The 23,400-nt window shown below is 41.2% G+C and overlaps 1 protein-coding gene across 1 annotated transcript in view; it reads right to left on the bottom strand.

Moving 5' to 3' along the window:
• The window catches only part of pou6f2 (POU class 6 homeobox 2), a 120,771-nt gene extending 106,007 nt beyond the window's left edge, over positions 1–14,764 (bottom strand). The window contains exons 1-2 of the mRNA XM_048972405.1: positions 14,631–14,764; positions 8,108–8,294 (exon numbers count right to left, since the gene is read on the bottom strand). Of these exons, the coding sequence (XP_048828362.1) occupies positions 8,108–8,294; positions 14,631–14,690 (247 nt within the window). The 5' untranslated portion in view covers positions 14,691–14,764. The remainder of the gene's footprint in view (positions 1–8,107; positions 8,295–14,630) is intronic.
• Positions 14,765–23,400: the final 8,636 nt, after the last annotated feature.

The raw sequence follows: 23,400 nt of genomic DNA, 5'->3' as shown, positions 1-23,400 counted from the left end.
TATATTTAAATTGTATTTGTTTTGGTGTAAAGCTAGTGTGTCAACTTACTGTAACTACGCCAGAACCTCCTAAAGTGACCCCAGCATTTGCAGGAACCATCAAATATACCCAGATTTCTCTCACCAACTAACCCAGCACCCCACCTTGTTTGCCTAATCAATACCTCAGTTATTAAGGGAATTAATTGAGCTGGTAGTGAAATGTAACAAATAAATGGAACTGCTGAGGTGCCCCTGAGGAGAGGTTTGGGAACTGAAGTGGTGTCCATCTAGCCATCCAACTAGATATCAGTAAGTTTTTAAACAGCAAAAGACATTCTTGTGCTTTTTATTGTGTTACTGCTTATTTATATAGAATGTAATGTTAAAATATTTTTTTTTATTGCAAAACTACACTCGTTTGTGTGTGTGTGTGTGTGTGTGTGTGTGTGTGTGTGTAATATATCCCTTGGATGAAAAGTCTCTTAAGGTCTCATGAAATAGTTGAAACGTGTGCAAACCTTGCGTTTTGTGTTTTCAGTAACCAGTTTGTGCCTCGAATTAGCTAGTAATTGATTCCTTTTATTGTACTGTTTGACGTCATTGTTTGGGGCAAACAATCGTGGCACTGAAAAGAAGAGGCCCTGTCCCCTTTCACGCCGCACCTCTGCAGCTGACCCTGCTCTTAAAGGGCCGGCGTCCCTGCACCTTTAGCCTCTCGCTCACACGCTCCCTTTCTGTTAGCCACAAGGTGATTCAACCGACGCCGCGCCAAGGACGGCCTTCTGTCGACGCCGGCCCATCATCCAAACGTTTCACGCGGTCAATGCCTTTGCCGTGTCTATTGCCAATTTGTTCTATAGCCTCCTGAAAGTATCTATTCCTCCCCCTACTGTGAACAAACTGAATTAATGCCACAATCATCGATGCCTTGATTGTTAAGAACCATTCATTGAACTTAAAGAAATGTATTAAAAATCCATCTGTGGCCTTTTACTTTTTTAATAGGTAACATGATGCTGTCGCAATTTTTCGGACCCATCTAGGTATTATTATAATTTTACTCAGTTTGTGATTTTGATATTTGACAAAAAAAAAATCAATATTCTTAACATAAAGTGGCTCTTATCCCATTATTTGCTTTCACATCTTAGAAGTGAATTTTATTTTTAAAGTTATATAAAACTCTATAAATGTCAGTCACATTAAGGTCATCATTTCATCATGGACTACAGTAAATCAACTGCACACTGCAAAATAAAAGTGCATAGAAACAACTGGGATGCAGCACAGCTGGTGCTTGGACCCCAAATCAGAAAAATGATACAGTGCAACAGTTACAGAGAAGATATGCTGTCCATCTTTAGCATAATAACTAATTCTTTGTATTTTTTCCTTTTTGTCACAAATCCATTTGTCCAGGCACAGATTCCTGCCATTATGTTATACATAGTAATACAAACAAAAACAGGACCTTTCTGTTGCCAGACATGCATGCGTACATACATGCAACACCCTCCCTGTCACAGATGTGCTGTTAGCCTTTGAGGCCCCATCTGTCTGTCTCAGATCTCATTACTGCTCATATCAAATCAGTCCATCTAGACCAAACTCATACCCGACTGTGGTCCACAGCCTTTTCATCCTCAGCCCTCCCAGGCCTGTCTTTGCCTCTCTTCGCCAGCGAGAGGTCCTTGACATAGGCCCTTGCTTCCATCAAAATCAACAGCAACACAGCAATTCCTCTGTCAGAATGTGACCAAGGGAAAGTTACACTACACCCAGGCACCATGGTTACATCACATCCATGAACCATGGTTACACCATACCCAGTCACCATAGTTACACCATATCCAGGCACCATGGTCGCACCACACCCAGACACCATGGTTACATCGCATCCATAAACTATGGTTACACCATACCTGTACATCATGCTTACACCATACCCAGTCACTATGGTTACATCACATCCATAAGTCATGGTTACACCATACTTAGACACCATGGTTACACCGTACCCAGTCACTATGGTTACATCACATCCATAAACCATAGTTACACCATACTTAGACACCATGGTTACACCATACCCAATCACTATGGTTACCTCACATCTAGACACCATGGCTACACCACACCCAGACACCATGATTACGCTGTACCCAGATGCCATGGTTACACCTCACCCAGACACCATGGTTACACTGTATCCAGATGCCATGGTTACACCACACCCAGACGCCATGGTTACACTGCATCCAGATGCCATGGTTACACCACACCCAGACGCCATGGTTACGCTGCACCCAGATGCCATGGTTACACCACACCCAGACGCCATGGTTACGCTGCACCCAGATGCCATGGTTACACCACACCCAGACGCCATGGTTACGCTGCACCCAGATGCCATGTTTACACCACACCCAGACGCCATGGTTACGCTGCACCCAGATGCCATGTTTACACCACACCCAGACGCCATGGTTACGCTGCATCCAGATGCCATGTTTACACCACACCCAGACGCCATGGTTACGCTGCACCCAGATGCCATGTTTACACCACACCCAGACGCCATGGTTACGCTGCACCCAGATGCCATGTTTACACCACACCCAGACGCCATGGTTACGCTGCACCAAGATGCTATGGTTACACCACACCCAGACGACATGGTTAATCAAGCTCCAGAAACCCAAGAGCTCATAACAAGTTAAAACTCATACACCCTTCTGGCCTTCTATGGGTGTACATGTTTTGCATCATGTAACTCATGTGCACAAATCAATACTCTAATTCTTTCTCTCTCTGTCTCTCTCTGTCTATATATATATGTGTGTGTGTGTGTATGTGTGTGTGTGTGTGTGTGCACTGCAGTATATTCTGCTGTATATAGACACATATATATGTGTGCATATGTGTGTGTCTGTGTACGCACTCGCATGCACGTGTGTATTTACGCTGATGAGCCAATACATTATAACCACCCTGATGCGAAGTGAGACATGGATATATTAGATGGTGAGCTAACATTCAGTACTTGTAGTTCAATGATTCTATCTCTTTCTATGTATGTGTGTGTGTGTGTGTGGTTATGCACGTGTGGATTAGGTTTATGATACACTGTGGGGACCAAATGTTCCCCACAATGTGATAAAAACCTGCTATTTTGACATTGTGGGGACATTGTGGGTCCCCACAAAGATCTGTGACGGATTAATGGATGGATGGATGGATGGATGGATGGATGGATGGATGGATGGATGGATGGAGAATACTTCCTTGCCTTTGCATTCATGCTTAACTGAGTGTTTGAATATTCAAACATTATTACTGCCAAATATGTAAATGCAAATAACGGCAATAATATAGTATGACAAACTAACCTTAATCTTAGAGCAGAGAGACACAGTAGATGGCATAATAGTGACGAGGCTTTAATAATCAGCCAACAGAAAATAAAAATAAATAAATAAATGCAATCAAAGTCACATGATCTAGTGATAAAATAGTATTACAGACAGAATGTTAGATGAGAGAGACAGAAGGGATTTGGGGGGTGGGGGGCACACAACACAATTCACTGCTTATTAAAGAAAATTGTTACGCTGGTGTTTTGAAATAGTTACCATACGCCTTCTTTGGAGATTGTTGCCTAGGGATATCCTTTAAAAATTCATTAACCTAACAGCAGAAAGTTTGGTGGAGTTTTCGCCTTTTATCATCAGAGCCTCTCAAAGACGACGCAGGGATGCGAGCAGCGTGGCTACATGCAGCGGCGACACGTGCTGGCAGACGGCAGGTAGCGGCGCTAAACAAACCCCGTGACGGTCTCTTCCTTTTCTTCCTCCAGACCACTCCTTTCATCACCTCCCTTATTACTCACGTTGTCCTGTTTATTCTCACCCTCCCATAAGAGGTGTTCTGTTGTATTATTTATCGCAAAACACCATGTGTTTTTTCTCCCCCCCCCCCCTCTTTTTTCTTATCTTTTTCCTTTCAATCGAAGGCAGCTTCACTTCTTGACAGTTTCCAATTGCCTGGGTTTGCTTGGTCCTGACAGGTGGGCCGGTCTCACACCATTAATCCAGCAGCCGGCTACACGCGGCCGTAGCTAATGAAATTAGCGGGCACGTCCGTGCAGCAGTGGGGGCTCTGGATGGCGCTCTTGCGCACACTTTCCCTTTGTCTCACCTTATACATCAACATGCTACTACCTAACGTGAAACTGAATGGAATATAAACCTAGTTTAGTATTATTCAACTGATGGATCAAACAAATCATACAATACTACATACGTGAAGAAAGCCAGGAAGACCTGGAATGCATGTTGCGTAATAGTGATAGATAATAGCTCTTGTAGTTATATATGCAATATATACATTGTTCACATGACAGCCATGTGCTGGCGGGCATTAATTGTATTTAATTAAACATACAAACCATTTTTGTGATGGACAAAGGACCAAAGGCAAGTCATAAAAATATATCCAGCTATTTCACTAAAAATCACATCAGATGTCTGCAAGCACTGGGAGATCGGTGAAAAGTGAACGTAAAGGGAGAGCTCCTTCTTAGGGAAGCGGGGAGAGCTTTACTATGCTCCAGTAAGTTTTTTTTTCCCTTTAATTTCATGCTTTGGGGGCTTTTCTATAAAATGTAGAGGAGCGAGTCACTTAAAAGTGGATTTCATGTTAGTCATAACTAACACTATAACATTTAAAATTGAAAAACATTTTAAATATATGTAAATAAAAAAGGTGATTTTTTTTTTTTTTTTAATCTTTTGGGAAACAGAAATCAATAAGAAATTCCATGAATTGTGTGTTCTGCATTTTACTTAATTTGATCTATACATATTTTTTGTATAATTTAGGACAGAAAATAAGCTGCCCGGAACTCTGCTTTGCGTTGTGTACACATCGGCAATGGCTATAAACACACATACAGTATGTATGTTACAGGAAATATAAGAAGAACCATCATAATGGTCACATGTGAAGGAATCAAGGTTCCATTTAAATAGAAATATCTTTCCATACAAAAAAAAAAAAACATTGTTCTGCATCACCTCCCCCCCGACTACACTTACACACCCAAACAAAGTACACAAAAACATGGTCTATCATGTTTAATTACAAGAATAATACAGGGGACATCCGTCTCATTCTGGGGTTAAAAACTGCTTTGACGGTGCCTCAACAGTCACCCAAAAACAAGCCACAGGTAAACTGCCTCGCTGTCACAGACCAGGACCCTGAAGCTCAGAGTATGTAAGCAGCTTCCTACAGGCTTACAATCTGTCTATCATTATATCTAACAACGAAACAGAACAAGGACAACAAAAAGAATAAAATTATATTAATGAAATTCGCCTTATATTATGTAGTTATACAGCAACTGAATGAAAATCAAAATGATCTAAATTACATATTTATATTATTATGATCGTCGGTAGAATTAAAAAGTAGTAGAATTAATCATATCATGTTTACGCAAATTTAGATTGCATCCGTTTCACTAATTGCACCTAGTAATATTGAGTTTTAATTCAATTTTGACCGGATTATGCCGATTCTTGCCTCAGTTTTATTACATTTAAATTGCTTTAATTAATCATAAACAAGCACCTGCAGGCACATTAAGCAGTGCAGCCACCTCCCTCAAATCTTACAGAATTCGCTTGCCCTGTTCCTGGCCATGGTACGTAGCATCCCTGGCTTGCTCACTTCGGGGGGGCACGTTATTCCCTATATGTTACAGGTAATGCGGGGGAGGGTGCCGCTGGACAGGTGCCGGTCAGTGATCTGGTTCAGTCCTTCGTGGGATGCCACCCCCCACCCTGGCCCTGCCCACCTCCTCTGCCCCCTCAGACTGGAAGCCAGCTCTCTGCTTTGCTTCCTGATTCCATTCCATTCATTTTTCAGGCGTCACGGTTAAAGCCACTTCGTTTTCATTTAGCCGAGTGTCATTGGCTGGTCGGAGAGCTTTTGTAAAAGATTGACAGCATGCAAGACAAAGGAAAAAACAGAGAAAACAGAACAAAAAAAAGTTTTTCCACTAAAGTTTTTTTTTTTGTACAATATGCAAATATTATATTGATTGATAGCAATGATCCAAAGACCAAGTTGTTTTACCACTAACAGGAAGGAACATTAATGCATGATGATTTTAATAACAAACTGCATCAAATGGATTGCAGAACGTTAAAAAAATACATGACTATCTAATTTATAAGTTTTTTCATCTAGATTTATTTTTAGTACATTGTGCATTAGTTAATATCGTAGTTGGTTCCCTTCGTTTGATGTCTTATTTCACTAACCTGTTACATAGACTATAGACATAAATTTTATTTTCCTGAAAATAAGTGGTCGTTTCTTATGCCAGGTCTATCAGTAAACATGTTGTTTAGCCTAATTAAAGAGTTGTGTTTGGCAGTAACATTTTAGGATTTGTTTCCACTGATATTTAACAAAACTGTAATGTATGAATGAAGTAGGAGGTTCGTTTACTTCTCTGTCATCGGCCACCTTTTTTTTGTTTCAAGGCAATAATAAATTAATTATATTTGAAGAGGCAGACTCACAACTAAAAGCTTATTATTAATATTTTTGCAATTTGTCGCTGCAACTTTAAGCATTAGTTTTGAAAATGATAAGAACATTTAAACGAAAGTTATAACTTTTTCGAAAATTTCAATTATTTTTTTGTTTGTAAATTTTTTTTTAATTTTATAGCTTGTGCTATATATAGGCAAAATATTTACGTTATTGTTATTAATCTATATATAATACATATAACTGAAAACAAATCTACTATACTCACGACCCTGAACAAGATAAGCATAGAAGATTGATGAATGGATGGATGGATGGATGGCTGGATGGATGGACGGATGGATGGAAATATACTACAAATAATGTACTACAAATATAGAAATATAGAAATATACTACAAATAACAATTTGATCCCATGCTATAATTATATTTAAATGTGAATCTAAAACTAATACAATGTTATATCATATACTTGTAAAGTAATTATATTTCCAGAATTTTTCCTAAATTGGGGTCAATTTTGCTTATTGTAATGATTTAAAAATATTGTACAGAATTACAATGATGATATAGTATATTATAGTACATTGTGTTATCCTTTGGCATAAAGCGATCAGCGTGACCAATATGTTGCACAAACTTCACGCAAAACAAAGCGTGTTTCCAAAACGAGGCTCCGCACTTTCATATCTCATCGGCAGCTCGAGAAAAATGTTCAGATATCATGAGATGTCAGCATTATCAATCAGGGACTATTGCAAGCCGCTCACGCTTTGAAAACAAAAAAACAAAAAACTAAATAGAAAGCGCTCTCACTTTTGCAATGTGTTCATGCTCCTCTCTCTGTCAGCTGAGCAAGTCCACAGAAAGTGATGCGTAACTCATGGAACGTCTGTAGTAATTAGCAGACATCAAAGAGCACAAGAAGCACAGAGAGCCTCTGTCGGTCAGGCTAAGGTTATTAAAAAAAGAAGCAAATCTGAACAAAAGTTGCATCGTTCTGAAAAATGATTGCGCAGCCATGACAAAATTTAACCAAAGATATGCAACGAACATGTAATCTAAAGTGTAAAATTCCATTACCTATACAGGCCTTTCCTTTGGTTATTATGCAGGCTGGGATTTTGGTTCTTTCTCTGACTTTTCAAGGCATTGAGTTTACACAAAGCGATCAGCATCAGCCAGTGCGTCAAATCCCTCAACACACAGTACTGTGTTACCTGCTCTCTTTAAACTCGCTTTAACTTTCTCCTGGCAGTTGATGCAGAGAACCTGCTGTCCTATTCCAGCCAAGCCGGTAAAACTCTCACACACGCAGAGCACAGCAGAGTATGGCAGTGTTTGGCAGAGTATTGTAGAGTACAGTAGAACACACCAGAGTATAGCAGGGTACAGCAGAGTAGTGCAGAGTATACCTTTGGGGCGCACCAATAACTTTCTTTGGCGCCCTTTGCTCGCGGAAACATGAGCCAACTGTTAATAACAAAGCAGTCAGAACTTCCAAAACCCCTGGCTCCCTGTCAAAGGGGGAGGGGTCACAGGACACCCCCACAGACTCACCGAAGAGGTTGGCGGGCGCGTCGTCGCCGTCGGTGACCTCGGCCGGTGGTGGCAGCGACGGCGGTGAATCGGCAAGCTCGTGCTCAGGGGTGGGGGCCCCGCTGGCTTGGGGCCGCAGATCGGTGCCGCTCATGTCACTGCCCAGGAACAGCAGCGGCTTGCTGAGCTGCCCGCTGATCATCGGGTCCTGCAAGGAGTGGGAGAGCCAGGTGGGAAGGGAAAAAAAGCCCGTTTAGCTACAGCGTGCGTTTTCACTCCCTCTCCCTTTCTCTCTCTCTTGCGTACTCTTTCTTTTTACCCTCCTCTCTCTCTCTCTACCCCCTCTCTCTCCCTCGCTTCTCTCTTGCTCTCTCACAGCAACCCCCCCCCCACCCTCTCTTATCTGAGGCTGATGCTTCTCCTGCTGTTACCGCCGAGCTGCAGTCAAGTGAAGCCCATTATGCCTTTGCCATTACTCCCCAGCCTATTAACGACGCCCCACACTGGCCAGTCGGAGCGCAGATGCCCCATTAAGATCTACGCAGCGCGGGGTCAGAATCTGCTCGTCACCATCTTACACACATATGCATCTGTGCGGCTACACGTAATAGGGATCTGTCTGAGAACGGAGGGAGCAAACACTCAGGATGAAAGGACGACTCAGAATCTGATTCTGGGCAGTTTATTTGCCTAAGGCACGTATAATAATGGGCAGAACTGTAAATCGTAGCAGGGGGGCTGATTTCACTGCTGTGGAATTGCAGGGCCTGGAATTGTCCTGTGTTGACATTTCCATTAATGGGAGAGGTGTGCAACACTACCATTATGATGTCATAATAATTGATGACATCATAAATGATGAATTAAAAAACACATTTCATTCACACCCAGCAGAACACGAACGATACAATCCCACCGAAAGAGCCTTCAAACGCCAAGTTATATGGGCCGTAGTCATTGAAGACTATGCCCACATTGGGCAGAAACTTTGTGGAAAAAGTTTACAATCTATCATCAAAATATATGCACAAAAATCCAGAGAGAAAAGCCGCAAGAAAGTCCAGCAAAATAAAATCTCCCTGTGCACCTCCCTTCAGTGTCAGTGAAGCTTCAGAACCAGCCACCGGGTAAAGCTTTGGGTCAGAGCCAGGGATCTCCAAAGTAGTTCTTGTCTGTTACTCCTCGCATCCTCAAAAGAAGAATCCAATTTTTTTGCCCTGCTGTAGGACATACACGACCATTTCCTCTCTTGCTGTTATTTATGGAGAACTTTCTGGATAAGAAGCTCACAGCAGGGCACAGGTAACTGACGTTCATATGTCTGAGGGAGTCGGGCAGTTGTGGGGGGGGGGGGGGGGAGGCGCAGAGGAGGGAACACACTACTGCCATCCACTCACCCCCTTGTCCTTCCCCCGAGACGGTCGATGGGAGCCTGTCTGCGGGGCCTTTTATTAAATGTGATCGTTAAGGAACTTCGTTATGACACATGACGATAATCTATGAAAATGTTAATCGATAAAAACGGTTAATGGTGTTATTAGATGTGATGTGATGGGTCAATACTCATACCCCTACGAGCAACGCCTCCTGTCATCAGGCCTGCGTTTGAGGGGTACTTAGACACCGGCATTGACACGGCAGAGTGCTCCTTTCTCAGACCGGTAAAAGCCCCCCGTCCCCCTGCTTAAACCCAGCTGCCCCCCGCCATGAATCCACTCTCCTTTGTACAACCTGATAGGTCCACTGGAGGGCAAAATTAATACCTAATTGAATCTGGCGGTCATCGAAAATAATCAATACTTTTTTATTATTTATTCTTTACAGTCTGTTGACTGTTTGAAAGCTCGAAGGGATGGTGGAAGGCGTTCCAGGTCTGGAAACACCGTCCTTTAACGATGTAATTTTCACGGAGGCATTAGGGCTTGTAAGATGTATGTTAAAGCGAAAAGAAGAAGAAGAAAAGCAGAGGATGTAACAGGAATGAAGGAGGAGGCTGGAAAGATTAATCTTATTTTTTCCTGCTAGCTGTAACAAAAAAGGGCAAATCAAAAGCAACCACAGCAAACGTGCCTCCAGAAGGGCGGACCCCCCCCCCCCCCACCCACCCCTCCCAGCGTCTCAGCATCTCTCTCCTTTCCCTTTTCTCTCCCTTTTTTCGCTTGAAGGTTTTTATCATATCAAGAGCACAGTGGCCCTTTTATAATGCTGACATTTCTCTTCCTGACAATCTCTAAACAAGTGCAGGGGATGAGATGCCGGCGATCATCTTTCATCAGCCTCTCTAGAAGCGACGCGCGGGCCCCCCCTCTCCTCCTGGCCGCCCCGCTGTTAATTACTCTAATAAACCGCCGCTCCCAGGGCAGCGCTACAGCCCGACTCGGCGTGTGTACGGCGCGGGGCTCAGCAGGGGGATTTCCTTACTCCTCCGGCCCCGGAGCAGATACAGGCAAAAGCACTCTGCCCCGTTCCCCTCTGAGGCAGGTCGGGTCCCGCAGCGAGCATCAGATATCCCCGCTAATTGCTAATGGCTCGGCCGGTTCTGTAATGCGCCGCAGCTCCGGCTCATCCGCGCCGCCTACGGCTCAATTAATTTTATAGCTGCCCTCCCAGAAACTGGCTAGAGGCTTCTTCAGTTTAATTTATTAAGAAAATAAAAGAAAAACAGTTAGAAAAATATAGTATCCTAATAAGAGACGGACATAACGGTGATATTTATAATAAAAGTTGTTCATCATAAGTACTTATATTATCATTAAACTGATATCATTGGTTATAGCTTTTATTGCTGATAATTTCTATATAATGATTTTTTGATGCTTAATGCAAACCTGGATTATATACTACGAAGCCATTAACCCTGTTTTAAACCTTTTGCGGAAAATAAAATTAATTACCCTTACAAGTAATGCACTTATGCTATAAGGAAGAGTTTAAAAGATAATTGGCTTTTAAAACTTTGATTTACCACCACTTACTTTTGACTACTTATCTGTTATATTTACACGATGTGAAATACCGCTGTTTTAGGAAGCAACCACATCACACATTTTAAAGACCGTCGCTGCGTCTTTTCTCCACGTTGTCTAGAGTAACTCACAGGAAAGGGTGAAGACATAAAAAGGTAGACAAGAAGGGTGAACAAAAAAAACCTTTATGTACGAACCCACCTATCCACTGAGCCTTCTGAGGCTAATTCTTCACATCACGATGCTGCAGTTACGTACACTATCGTCATATTAATACCGATAAACACACAAAGGTACATGGACACATATCATATATTACTGATTACTGAAATCAATTGAAAACAGTGTCCTGTACTGGGACAGGGAGAACTTTATCCTCAGCCCAAACTGGCCTATTTAATGCACAAAGTTCTAAAAACGCAGTTATTAAAATAATCACAGCCCAAAGAGCATGACAACGCCTCCTATAGGAGCCTCATTCCAAATTCCCCGACGCACGTTGCAATGACAGCCAAGGCTGCGGGAACAAAACTGTCTTTTACTCAGCCTCAAGGTTGCTGGAAAAATAAAGAGCGACCTGTGCAATCTGCAGAACGATTTCGTGCGAGATTTGTTTGGCGTCGTCCATTGATGATCGCGGTCAGTTATAAGCTAGGTGCTTAAAGATTGTATTTTAACAGCGTATTATAAAGCTACAGTAGTGGGTTTTTAAACCTATGCCCTTTAGATCCATATTGTTTATTATGATTATTTTTGTAACTATCTTAAAGCCACAGTGAGCTCAACCAAAATAGTGATTTTTAAAGTAAATGTAATTTCATGGTCATTATCGTCATCAGTAGCTGTGACGATATTACATGATTTTCATAACCCCGAGGCTCCCATTGAAACACTGACGGAGAATCAAGCAATTCCTAGCCAATTATCATCAAGCAACAACGACAAACTCATTTTGTCAGTGATGCCGCATCAAAACTACAGTGACTGCCTGGCCACAGGAGACTGCCTGATTTAATACTAGTGGTACCATGACATCTCCCCCCAGGTAAAGGAGCGGCACAGGAAACCGTAAGCTCGCTCTCCATGCGGCCCGGATTGGCCAGACTTGAACCGGGGAGGTTTGTCTCCCCCAATGGGTGGGAAAAGGATATTAATACTAATAATGTGATGTCTGGCTCATTGACTTTCCAGCACGTTCTATACAGACTGCTATTTAGCAGACGAAAAAGAAAGTGTTACGTATCAATGTATTAAATCCTTATTACATTTCTTCTCATGTGTGTTGATTTAACTATGAGTCTAGATGCATAACAACGAAAAACCGACTGTATATTCACAATAATTAAGTAATTCAGTGTTGTTCATGTGGCATATGTATTTCTTAAGACATCAATATTCAAGATGAAATATTATAGACAATTATAAAGAAAAACAATATATATATATATATATGTATATATATATATGTGTGTGTGTGCGTGTGTGTGTGTGCTCGAGCGTGTGTGTGTGCGTGTGTGTATGCGTGTCTGTGTGTCTGTGTCCATGTGCATGTGTATACACACATATCAATATTGGCATCCCATATTCAGGGTCTTCCCCCGGCCTTGTATGCTGTGTTGTACTGCCTGGAATAGGCTCCCGGACCCCGGTGACCCTGACCAGCGTAAGCATGTTTACGTTGAATGGATGTTTCTTTAGAAATTATACTGTACACCATGGGTAGGCAGTCCTGATCCTGGAGCACCAGTATCTAGCAGGTTTTCCATCCTACCTGGTATCTGATTAACCGCACCTGATCTCAGGCAGATAGTAACTCATCAGGCAGGATAGAAAACCTGCTGGATTCTGGAAATCCAGGAGACCCCTGCTATATACAATGTGCTACAAAGTTTGCAGAGATATACAAAAATATACAAAAATCTAGAAAAATGTGTTAAACCTCAGTAATTTGACAGAATTTTATTTATCATTCTCAAGAAATAAAAAGTAAAAAAAAAATCAAAACATGTATTATAAACTCAATGAGACTAAGCTGACTGAAATCCAGAGATGGAGAAGAGCCCATCGCATGTTGCACAGATGTCCAGCACACGGGCACTTCGATCATGCGCATTGCAATCGACCAAATAATCAGACCACACCCCCTCCAGCCCCCTGTCAACATTGGCCAATAGCGCATGAGCCTCAGGCCCCAGCGGTGTCTGTGCACAGCAGGTGAGAAAACCCATATGATGGGTTTGTACTGTGTATGTGTGTATGTGTCTGTGTGTGTCTGTAAGTGTAAACATACATACCGATGTACAAATCAATAATGAATTTGTTAGCATTTACTCTGGCAGTAATATACATATCATCTAAATATAACATTCGGATGACGGAGTATAGTATGAGATATCAGGAGACTGCATCTTTCGTATATAATTTCAAATTTGGTCAACAGCACCAACATAAATGCTATATACATATCTCAAAGCACAGTGGAAAAATACTAGACAAATTATTAATTTTTTTTTTTAAAAACGCAAAGTACAGTATATATATATATATATATATAGTTCTGTGTATATAATGTAAATTAAACTTATTTTTAAATTATTCAATAATTTATTAAATCATATAATGATTTCATATAATAATGTAAATGATATTCTATCAAAGTGATTAAGCAATGCAAATTTCAGGTAAATATTTTATTGTCACTACTAACTAGTTATTTGTGCTAACTGGAAACATTCTGCAGTTGCAGTAATTGGTGGATACATATCAGACTTCACAACAAGAAAAGTGTAAAATCTTTTCCAGATTATACCTCCCACAATGCATTTCTGCAATTCAGCTTGGTGTTCCTATTGAATTTTCAAAGAAAACTTTGTACGTGGCTTGTTAGTAAATATACTACAATTGATATTAATATAAAATTGAAGAGCTACAAATATAGTGTATGAACAGCAAAGGATGTCAATAGATGAAGATTATGGTTTTAATGAGACCCCATTAATTGTCAACCACATAAATAAATGGCTAAAATTATAAGCAATGTAACTTGCTCCTGGTATTAGCATCTCCTCTGTAGATTAGTCATGAGAATTATACTCTTCAAGTAGCTGCAGCTATTTTCTGTAATATACACAGACCAGAGGGAAGTCACACACCATTAGTCAAAATTAGAGGGCCAGGTGTCCAATGTACTTACACCAAGGCTTTATATTTATCGGCATACAGTCGTAACAAATATTTCAACCATCTGACTCCCACTGAAGTCACAATGTGCCCATACTTCTTACCATGCATATGCCACACTAAGTATCACGGGTACAATGAAAATACCTTGTTACCCCAGTCTATTAAAGCCATACCTTAAAAAGCTCTTTGAACCTGGGAAATCATAAAACCCAGCAGGTCCACTTCAGATAAATAAAAAAAGCATCGATTGGAGAGGAAAGTGAGAATTCGTTTTCGCCCATCGATCTGCTCCGGGCTGACCTTCTGGAGCATCAAAGCCCGCAGCGAACTAATCTGCCCCCTGTATAGGAGGCAGAGCACTGATACAGAGAGAAACAAACAAACAAGATACTCACAGTCCATGCCATTCCCGCCTTGATGCGTGATAGGGAATCCTCTGAAATGTTCTTCAACATAACACCCCAGGCTCCCGCACTTCCCGTCTGACTCCTGCCGGCAGGATTCCGCCCCGTTGTACAAGAGGCTTCTGTCGATTGGACGCATGCGAAGTCTCCTGTGCCAATCTGCTGCCTGACACTGACAAATAGTTTTTAATACCTCAACTATTGCTCCATCTCACACCTAAGCTTACATTACGGCAGGTGCTTTTTACAGTCCGCCTTCCCGCTGCTGATTAACAGGGCTGCTTCATCTGTGAGGCTCTGCCCATTCATACCTGCGGTCTGTTTACAAAATCATATCCTTATAATCTTCAGAATCGTATCCTTTTAAATCTTCAGATTACCGTATCATTTAATTGATATGTATTCCTAAGCGTTATACTAAAATGGCTTTCAGTCACAATGACATAAAGATGTGGTAGAAATTGAAATGTATTCATATTTTGCCCATTACATTTACTGTCTGTGAGCACGACGCATTAAGCGAATTCAATACGAGTGTCCACATAGTCGATAATCGCTGTACTGAAAGAAATTAACTTTGACCGATCTAATTGATCCAATGGAGACATGGCACTCCATCTGACAATACGCCTTTGTCGTTCGCTTTCAGGTGCTGCCTGCACTTCCCTGACATAGCTGCAGTGGTTTCTCTAGGGAAAAAATAGCTTTCTGTCAACTTTGACTGATTGACCCCTACACATGGAGTTAATGCTGCAACCCATTATATGATCTCCAGGGCTGCAGGATATTGAAAAGGTCTGATCTGGGGCCTGATCACATGACGGAGGACAAGGTTCCCGCAATCACCTCATCAGCACTCCAGATGCAGTCGGGTATTGAGGAATAACTAAAAAGGACAGGAGGGGTGAAGTGGTGAATGAACTGGATCGTAAAACAAAAACAATCCTGTTTCCCAGAAGGACCACTGAGAAGCTAAATCCAAACTGCTCCCAACAAATACCAAGTGAAACGGTTGACGCGCAAACCTGCATATTACAGGATGGATCACGTATCAAACTAAAAAAAAAAAGTTTACATTATGAGCTTCCTGCTATTACCAGTAACTTTCGGAATTTTTTTATTTTATCGTGAAACAAAACATCATCGTTACTGTAGATGTAGAGGTCAAGGGTTTACGTGCAAGGGCACCTACTTCTGTAGCTGCTTAATGTGTGAAGCCAGAGTTTAATTCTGGATGAATAGTTACTTGATAATCTTTATTTTCCCACTTCCAACCAACCTTCTTGCAATTTGCAAAGATTCTCCAGCAGAATGATATTTGATTGTTAACAAATTAGCATATCCATCCATCTTCCAGCCACTTATTCTGGATCCTACTCAAAGAAAAAAGATCTACTATCAAAAAGTAATAGCCTAGTAATAAATTCTCAAGAAAAAATTACGTAATGCAAATAAGTCTGATTTTACACCCTAATATGCTAAGGAACACAGATACAAAACAATATTTATTTCAGTTTATGTATACATATCATGAATCAATTGAAAATTCAATAAACGGTTAAATTGTGGGTACCGTTGTATATAAAATCCATAGCTTTTTTAAATGCAAGATTTAGTTTAAAGATTTTAAAAATACAACTTAATTTTTAAAAATACTTTAAAATGATCACTTACTTTACTTTGTTAGCCAGATAGCTATCTAGCAATATTCTTTATCTCTTAGTTTCACTTTCCTCCAATTTTGCTCTTTTATGTGATATGTGAGTCTGTAGCTATACATTTCCATCTCAAATAATGTCTCTGCTCAGTACCATCCTAACTGCTTTTTCATAATATCTTATTCTACTAGATAGGAGCTCAACGCTGGATCAACCTTTCTTATTTCTTTTTAACATGCTGAGTTAATTTGTCTTGATAACAGTTTTTGGAATGTTAACAAAATTGATTTTGCAAAGAGCTTTTGACATTTGTCACGCTAATTCACAATTCTGCTATTGCTGCCAAGTAACCATGGAAACTATACTTTTACTTAGCCCACGAAGGACAAATTTGAATCATTTTTTTCAGCGTAACTTTAGGCATTCCTGCATCTTTAGTGTGTTGCGGTTAGTGGTGTATTGCCAGGGAGAGTGTGGCAGGGTGCAATGGTGTGTGAACTGAACAGTGATTCAAGGAGTACCTCTAGAATTCAAAGTAATCAATGAATTTCAAACTGAATATCCTTTTTGTCACTGGAACTGTGGTTCAACTCTGCTTGAACTCCGTATATTTGAATGTGACCTCTGCTGACATGTTTGACTGAGCAATATCACCATACCGTCCATCAACCTGAGAAAGTCACCGGGTTGTCAACTCTCACACATGTGAGGTAATAAAACTGTTACATATATGTAAATGCTTGTGCATGTGTGTGCAGACTTGTCTTGGATGCTCAGACCAGCCAGCTGACCAAATTTGGCAACCCTGAAGCCTTGACTGACCATTGTAAACTCATGCCAAATACTCCATGCAGCTTTGGTGAAACATTGGAGTCATCTGGCGGTTTGACAGCCACAAAAAGCACGATTCCTCTCCCAACAACATCTTCCCAAACTTGCCTCCATTACAAAGCTAACCCCATTTCCTGATCAAGCTGCATGCTCCATTGTCCTTCAACAATCACACCAGACCAAATCTGGAAGGGTTTAAGGGTTCCCCTGACACATTTTTGTTTATTCTAACAATGTTCTTCCGCAACTACATACATTCTGACATGCTGCAGCAGGGAGATTATTCAGAATCAACACAGCCATCCAGAAAATGGGCCCTGACAGTGGGCAAAAAAGCCCAGACTGCTTTCACAAATAAACAAAAAAGGTGGGTTTCAAAGACACAGCTTCTGGAGCAATAGGAAGAGCTGCGCCAGAGCTCGCTATTTTTAACCTGGGCACATTACTGGCGTTACACATTAGCGACGAGCCCGCAGAGACGCGTGTCGCCAAGGGGCGTCTCCTCAAAGTCAGCTTCCCCCCGTCAACCTCCCGGGACCTGCTCCGCTCGCATTCTCATGAAAGGTGTGAAAATCTGATTTCCCAAAAAGGATCAGTAATTCTTTATGAAGGAAGAAGCCCGGATCGATAAATCATTGCTAAATAGATTGTGGAAGAGAGCGGGGGGGTTGGGTGGAAGGGAATTATACCTTTCTGGAGACAGTGCTTTAGAAACCGCTTGAAGAAAAAAGGAGAAATACAATCTCAATAAATGAAAGACACATCATCCTCTTAGCGGCCACTTTGACTAAAGCCATTACCACAATAAAATCATGCTTATAAACACTCTGCTCTTCGGGGATTGACGCAGGACTTCTCACAATTCACCTTCTTAAAAATCAACGCGATTAATGAAATGCACTTGCTGTGCATCATGTCTTGAGGGAGCACGTCCCTCCAGCTAGGCAGGCAAACTTTACACAAAGATTATGTTCCCATCTCTGCGTCTGACACCGCGAGCCACCGAATTACTCCAATTACTCAAAATGTATCGCTTCATTGCTTTTTATGACAGCGGAGGGCGTTTGTAATTAACTGTGTAATATATACTAATTGCCAGGCGAGGTTGTGGGTTGAATATTCTACGGGCGGGTAATAATTAGAGCAGAAGCGGTACCATACATGACAAATGCTGCCAAACATTATCTCTCACTCAGATTAACTGCCTGAAATCTGCCTACGCTAGAGCATAATTGAGCTATACTGTATTCAGCTTCTCTTCATATCTAAGGTAATTATATATCGCTTTTTGGAGTACTTCAGCTACTCCTGTAATTCCCTCATTGTATTATGACACTATATCACCTGTGTTACAGCAGGTTTTGCATAAAATATACGGCATTATAAGGAATAATTGTTGTGTACATGCGTAATGTGTGAGTACATTGGCTTGTGGGTCAGTGAGTTCCATTAAAACTTCAAGTAAATAGGGGTAACTTTTCACTTCAGACATTCTTAATTTGTATTTTTCTAAAGTCAGTAGTGTTTGCTTTTTTCAAACAACACAAACAGAAACGTATAACGTTAAAATACCAATACATCAGATCTGAAATAGCCTACAAATTATAATACAGCTGAATGTTTTATTGGTCTTGACTTGCATAATAGGGAAAGCAGGTGCCAAGGAATATCGGATTATCTGAACACCGCATAAAATGGCCCGTATTCACGGATATAGGTATTCGTAGTGGTTAGTCAGGATGAGATCTTTCAGGGGTACACCCTCAAACACTGACTATAACCTCGCGTTTCCATACGCACGATGTTAAGTTCTTTTTTAAAAATTCAAATGCAAACGCTGCAATCAACCATTTAAACATTTAAGGTAAATATCAAGATTATGAGTAGGATGACCACAAATTGCCTAAGGGGCCATACTTTTAGTACGTACGCACAGAAGGGGGGAGGGGGGTCTAAAAATTTGACCGAATTTTGCGTACGTGTGCGTATGCTGGGGGGGATGTTAATAAACTTGAGAAATATCAAAATTAAGTGTTTCGTTCACGATACCTGACCTGCTGGATTGCATTCCATACGTGCATATAACTCAAAACGTCTTTAGTTCATCTCCCGATCATCAGCCGACCGCAAACTGCGTCGTAAACTGCGTACGACCGATACATTATCATAATTTATGTACAGCGCGTCTGTTCCAACCTTGCAAAGGCGGGAATTTAACCATTCTCGCGATTATTATTGCATAAAGCCATTTTTGAAGGTCGCAGTGAACTGAAATGTCGGCCGACCAAAAACCTTTTTTGGATTTAGTACATGAATATGTATATAGGTAGTATTTTCAGTACATAGCCTAATTTAGAGTTCGAACTTCCGACTTGGGTTCTAAAGCCGTGATCAAATGGTGAAATACGCCATCTTATGTATTTTGACGATAGTTCAATATTGGCCTCCGCACGGAGTAAACAGTTTTTTAGCGAATGTTCAGGAGTTTTCATGTAATTTCAAATGAATTTCAAAGCGGCATTATGGCACTTTAACTGTCCAGCGAACCAAGTTTTTTTTTTCAAAATTCTTGACAAGTGCGTCTGCCATGCCTATGCCGACTTTTGAGGAATACGCTAGTCCTTATAACTTATTCCTCCAAGTGCCGAGTGAAATACTACATGTATACGAATTAAAGAAGTCTTATTTGTTGCATTTCGTTTTATTTGAAAGTGATTTTATTACAGTAAAAGTCGACTGACGATCGTGCGTGCGTGCGTGCGTGCGTACGTACGCAGGGGGGGGGGGGGTCAACTACCCAGCGTATGTGTGCGTACAGGGGGGGAGGGGGGTCCAAAAAATCGGTAAAATGTGCGTACGTACTAAAAGTATGGCCCCTAAACCGCATCTTAAAATTGCTAACACTGCATATCTTGTGGTTTTTATGAAGTTATAATACAAATTAAACACTGAACACATCTTACAACCTATAACATTAGACACTTTTAATTTAAGTATTATGTAAATAAGCAATGAAACCTGGGGATATGATTCCTCCATATATCTTATAAACGGTGCATCTATTAGTGGTTTTCAGTATACCAAAGGAATCTGTAGGACGTTCAAGCCCTGAAAGAATGCCAATCCATATCCGGGTGACACATCAGGGGTGATTTAGGCACCTCAGATCGCTTAACTGTTTATGCTCATAAAGTTTATGGACTGAGCAAAGAACCCTGAACACAACAGGGAGAATATTCCAACTCCACACGCAAGGCAGGTGCAGATTTCACACCCTATACCCTGGAAGTAAGAGGGTTCACTACTGAACTACCATATTCACAAACCCATCACGTGACCAGAAGGTAAGCGTTTTAAAGAGAATGATTGGCCCAAGCACAAATATTATGGTCATCTCATTAATTGCAACATTTAATGTGAATTACTTGCTTAGCAGAGTTGACTATAACAGAGGTTCTAACAAGAGAAAAAGTCAATATCTGCGTTTTCCCATGAGGTAAATGAGGCTCCTGCCCGGGCGGATTCATTAGCATCGAGACCATTTACTGAGGCTGAATTTCTGAAGAACTTCACTTTAAAGGTGATCAAAAAAATGCCCCCTGATATGTGACATTTTGCAAATATCTTTTAATCAAAGAGGTGCCCAGTATCAAGGGGCAAAAAATACGTACAGGTGCGAGTATAAGACTTAACGTGATTGGATGAAGCTGAGAACTGTGTAGGTAATGACCTCCAGAATGTGGCTCTGGCTCTGGGTTTTTCTCACCATCCTTGAACATCTTCTGTCCAGGGAAATCGAAACCGACTGTTAAATGAGCTGACCTACAGTAGAGTAAAAACAAAGACAATGCAGGCAATATCTTCTGCCTTCATTGTGTTGAGTTACTTGAGCATAGCACAGGTTTATTGCTAGCTTAGCAAGCTATCCTAGGTAGCTAGCGGAATAATGAACAAAATCTCTGATGTTAGCTACATCCTGGGTACATTGGTCACGTTTAGGCAACAGAAATACAAGCCACACCAAGCAAACTGAAAAGGGTTAATCCAGCATCCTCTGGAAAACATCACTGCCCCTTGGACTGACATCATACATCGCCATGAAGCACATGTCGTTTCTCCCTTGACTTATCCGTGCTCACCTTGAAGAGCAACTGCGCTCACTAACCCAATCAAACTATCGGCATCATTACTCACCAGCGTAAAGAGTGTAGTAATTTAGCCAGGAGCGAGACCGTAGCTAGACTTGAACTCTAGTGTCCGTCATTCACGTGAACCACATTACCAATCGATTAAAGCCTCTTAACGAGGCTCCTAGCGTTGCTGAATTATGTATAATTTGTGTTATCTTACTTTAATAAACGGAAAACTGAAAGTAGTTGCAGAAAGAGCTAAGGCCTCTAGCGACACTAAGGCTTTGCACATATTTCAAATGAACATCTTTAACATTTATTTTATTCTTAAATAATTTTTCCCCTTTGGTCCTCTTTTCCAGGTGTGGTGTTTATAATCTGCGTAACACCTTCTCTATATGAAGAGTATCAGCAGTTAAAATCAAGTGTACCATGCAATCTCATGCAATATAGGCCACAACGCTGAGGTTGGACAGGATGCCACTCCACTGTTGGTCAGAGAGAGGAAAGCGAGGTAACTGGTGGAAACCCACACAGCACAGGGAGAAGATGCAAATACCATACAGATGTGAGGGCCGAATTTAAAACCTCAGCCCAAGAAGTGAGATAACAATAATAGCCAAAGAGACACCTTTTGGGTGGTAGTGATATTGTAATATTTCAAGCCCAGTGTGATGCCATCTGACCTCCACTCTCTCCATGCCCGAAATATTCCTGACAACTAGGTTCTGACAGATCAGTCATGAGTTTGCGTCATGTTCCCAAATCATTAAAGGCAAAAATCCACATGAACCAGCACAACATTTTTGGAAGTTACCCCAATTGCTTCTACCAAAGAAAGAGTCATCAAGACTTTTCCATCTTTCCCACGTCATATAAACACCTGATCTTGTGACCACGATGAAGTCATGTCTGGCTGCAGAAGAAGAGATGCATCCCTCTGCCTGTGCCATGTCTGTCAGGAGAGATACTCGAAAGGAACATGATGGGGTGATGAGAAAGGTAAAGTAAGAAAACAGTGCATAAACAAACCAGGGCTAGAACATTGATCACCTCGGATGCCAGACCAAACTATGAAGGTTTCTGGGTTCACTGATATGTCTGCCAGGATGCCAGTGGAACAGAACAGAAAGGGATAGATGTTAAAAAGTGTTATGCACAGGGAGAGTGCCAAGGGAGCCAGCAAATGCAGACATGCAAGTGAGGCTGCAGTGGCAAACAAACTTTAGAGGAGACTGTAGATATCAGCCAATGGAGCCAAACACACAGAAAGCATTGTAAACTGGCAAGAGAGAGAATGTAGGAGAGAGGCAAGGCGCAGGGCAGAGCACACGTTAAAAACCGTTCATTTATAGCGTTCGTTGTCAAAGAAGAGCTAACGTGAGCTCAGAGAGAATGCTAACCGCCTCTGTTTTATCGCTTGATGTGCGTGGCCGAATCCAGCACGGGAATCAGGGTTACTGCTCTCCTACATCATTCACCTCATAGTATTTGTTCACCCTCTGAAGGTGATGTTATAGAATACTATACCAGGGCATGTCAGTCTCCAAATAAATATTCCTTTATAATCTTTGGAAAAAAGATATCCAGCGAACTCCAGAAAGCCATCACATCCTTACACTGTAGCATGAGCTAAGGAGTCAGAGTCCCCAGAAAGTAAATATTGGGACAGAAAAACTATTCAGTTATCACTTAATTGCATCTTTTAAACTACATTTATTTCAAATATTACTCCAAACATGCAAATGACCTGCACCTGATGAACAGTATGGAAAAGGATGATATGTAAATATGAGCTATACATTTTACATCAGGTTAGAAACTGACTACTGAAAGACTTAAAAAGAAACACCAACAGACGATCATATGAACCTGACTGTATATTGCTATCTGACTCATTAAAAATAACCCCAAAGACTATTAATTGACATTAGACATGTGTTGCATCCCATTTACCTTGGTGGTCGGAAGTCAGAGCTGGGAATGACATCATATCCGTGTTAACCACGTTTCAGTATAATGAGCTGGAAAGCCATGGTTAGCACTACCAGTTGATAACAACACATTATGTGCTATTTTACACATACAAAGACCATAGTAACATGTCTACAGCTAGCGGATGGACAGTACTGTGTGTACAAC

The sequence above is a fragment of the Brienomyrus brachyistius genome, chromosome 1 (genome assembly GCF_023856365.1).
Source record: "Brienomyrus brachyistius isolate T26 chromosome 1, BBRACH_0.4, whole genome shotgun sequence".
Classification (NCBI taxonomy): Eukaryota; Metazoa; Chordata; class Actinopteri; order Osteoglossiformes; family Mormyridae; genus Brienomyrus; species Brienomyrus brachyistius.
This window is presented reverse-complemented; position numbering and strand designations above follow the sequence as displayed.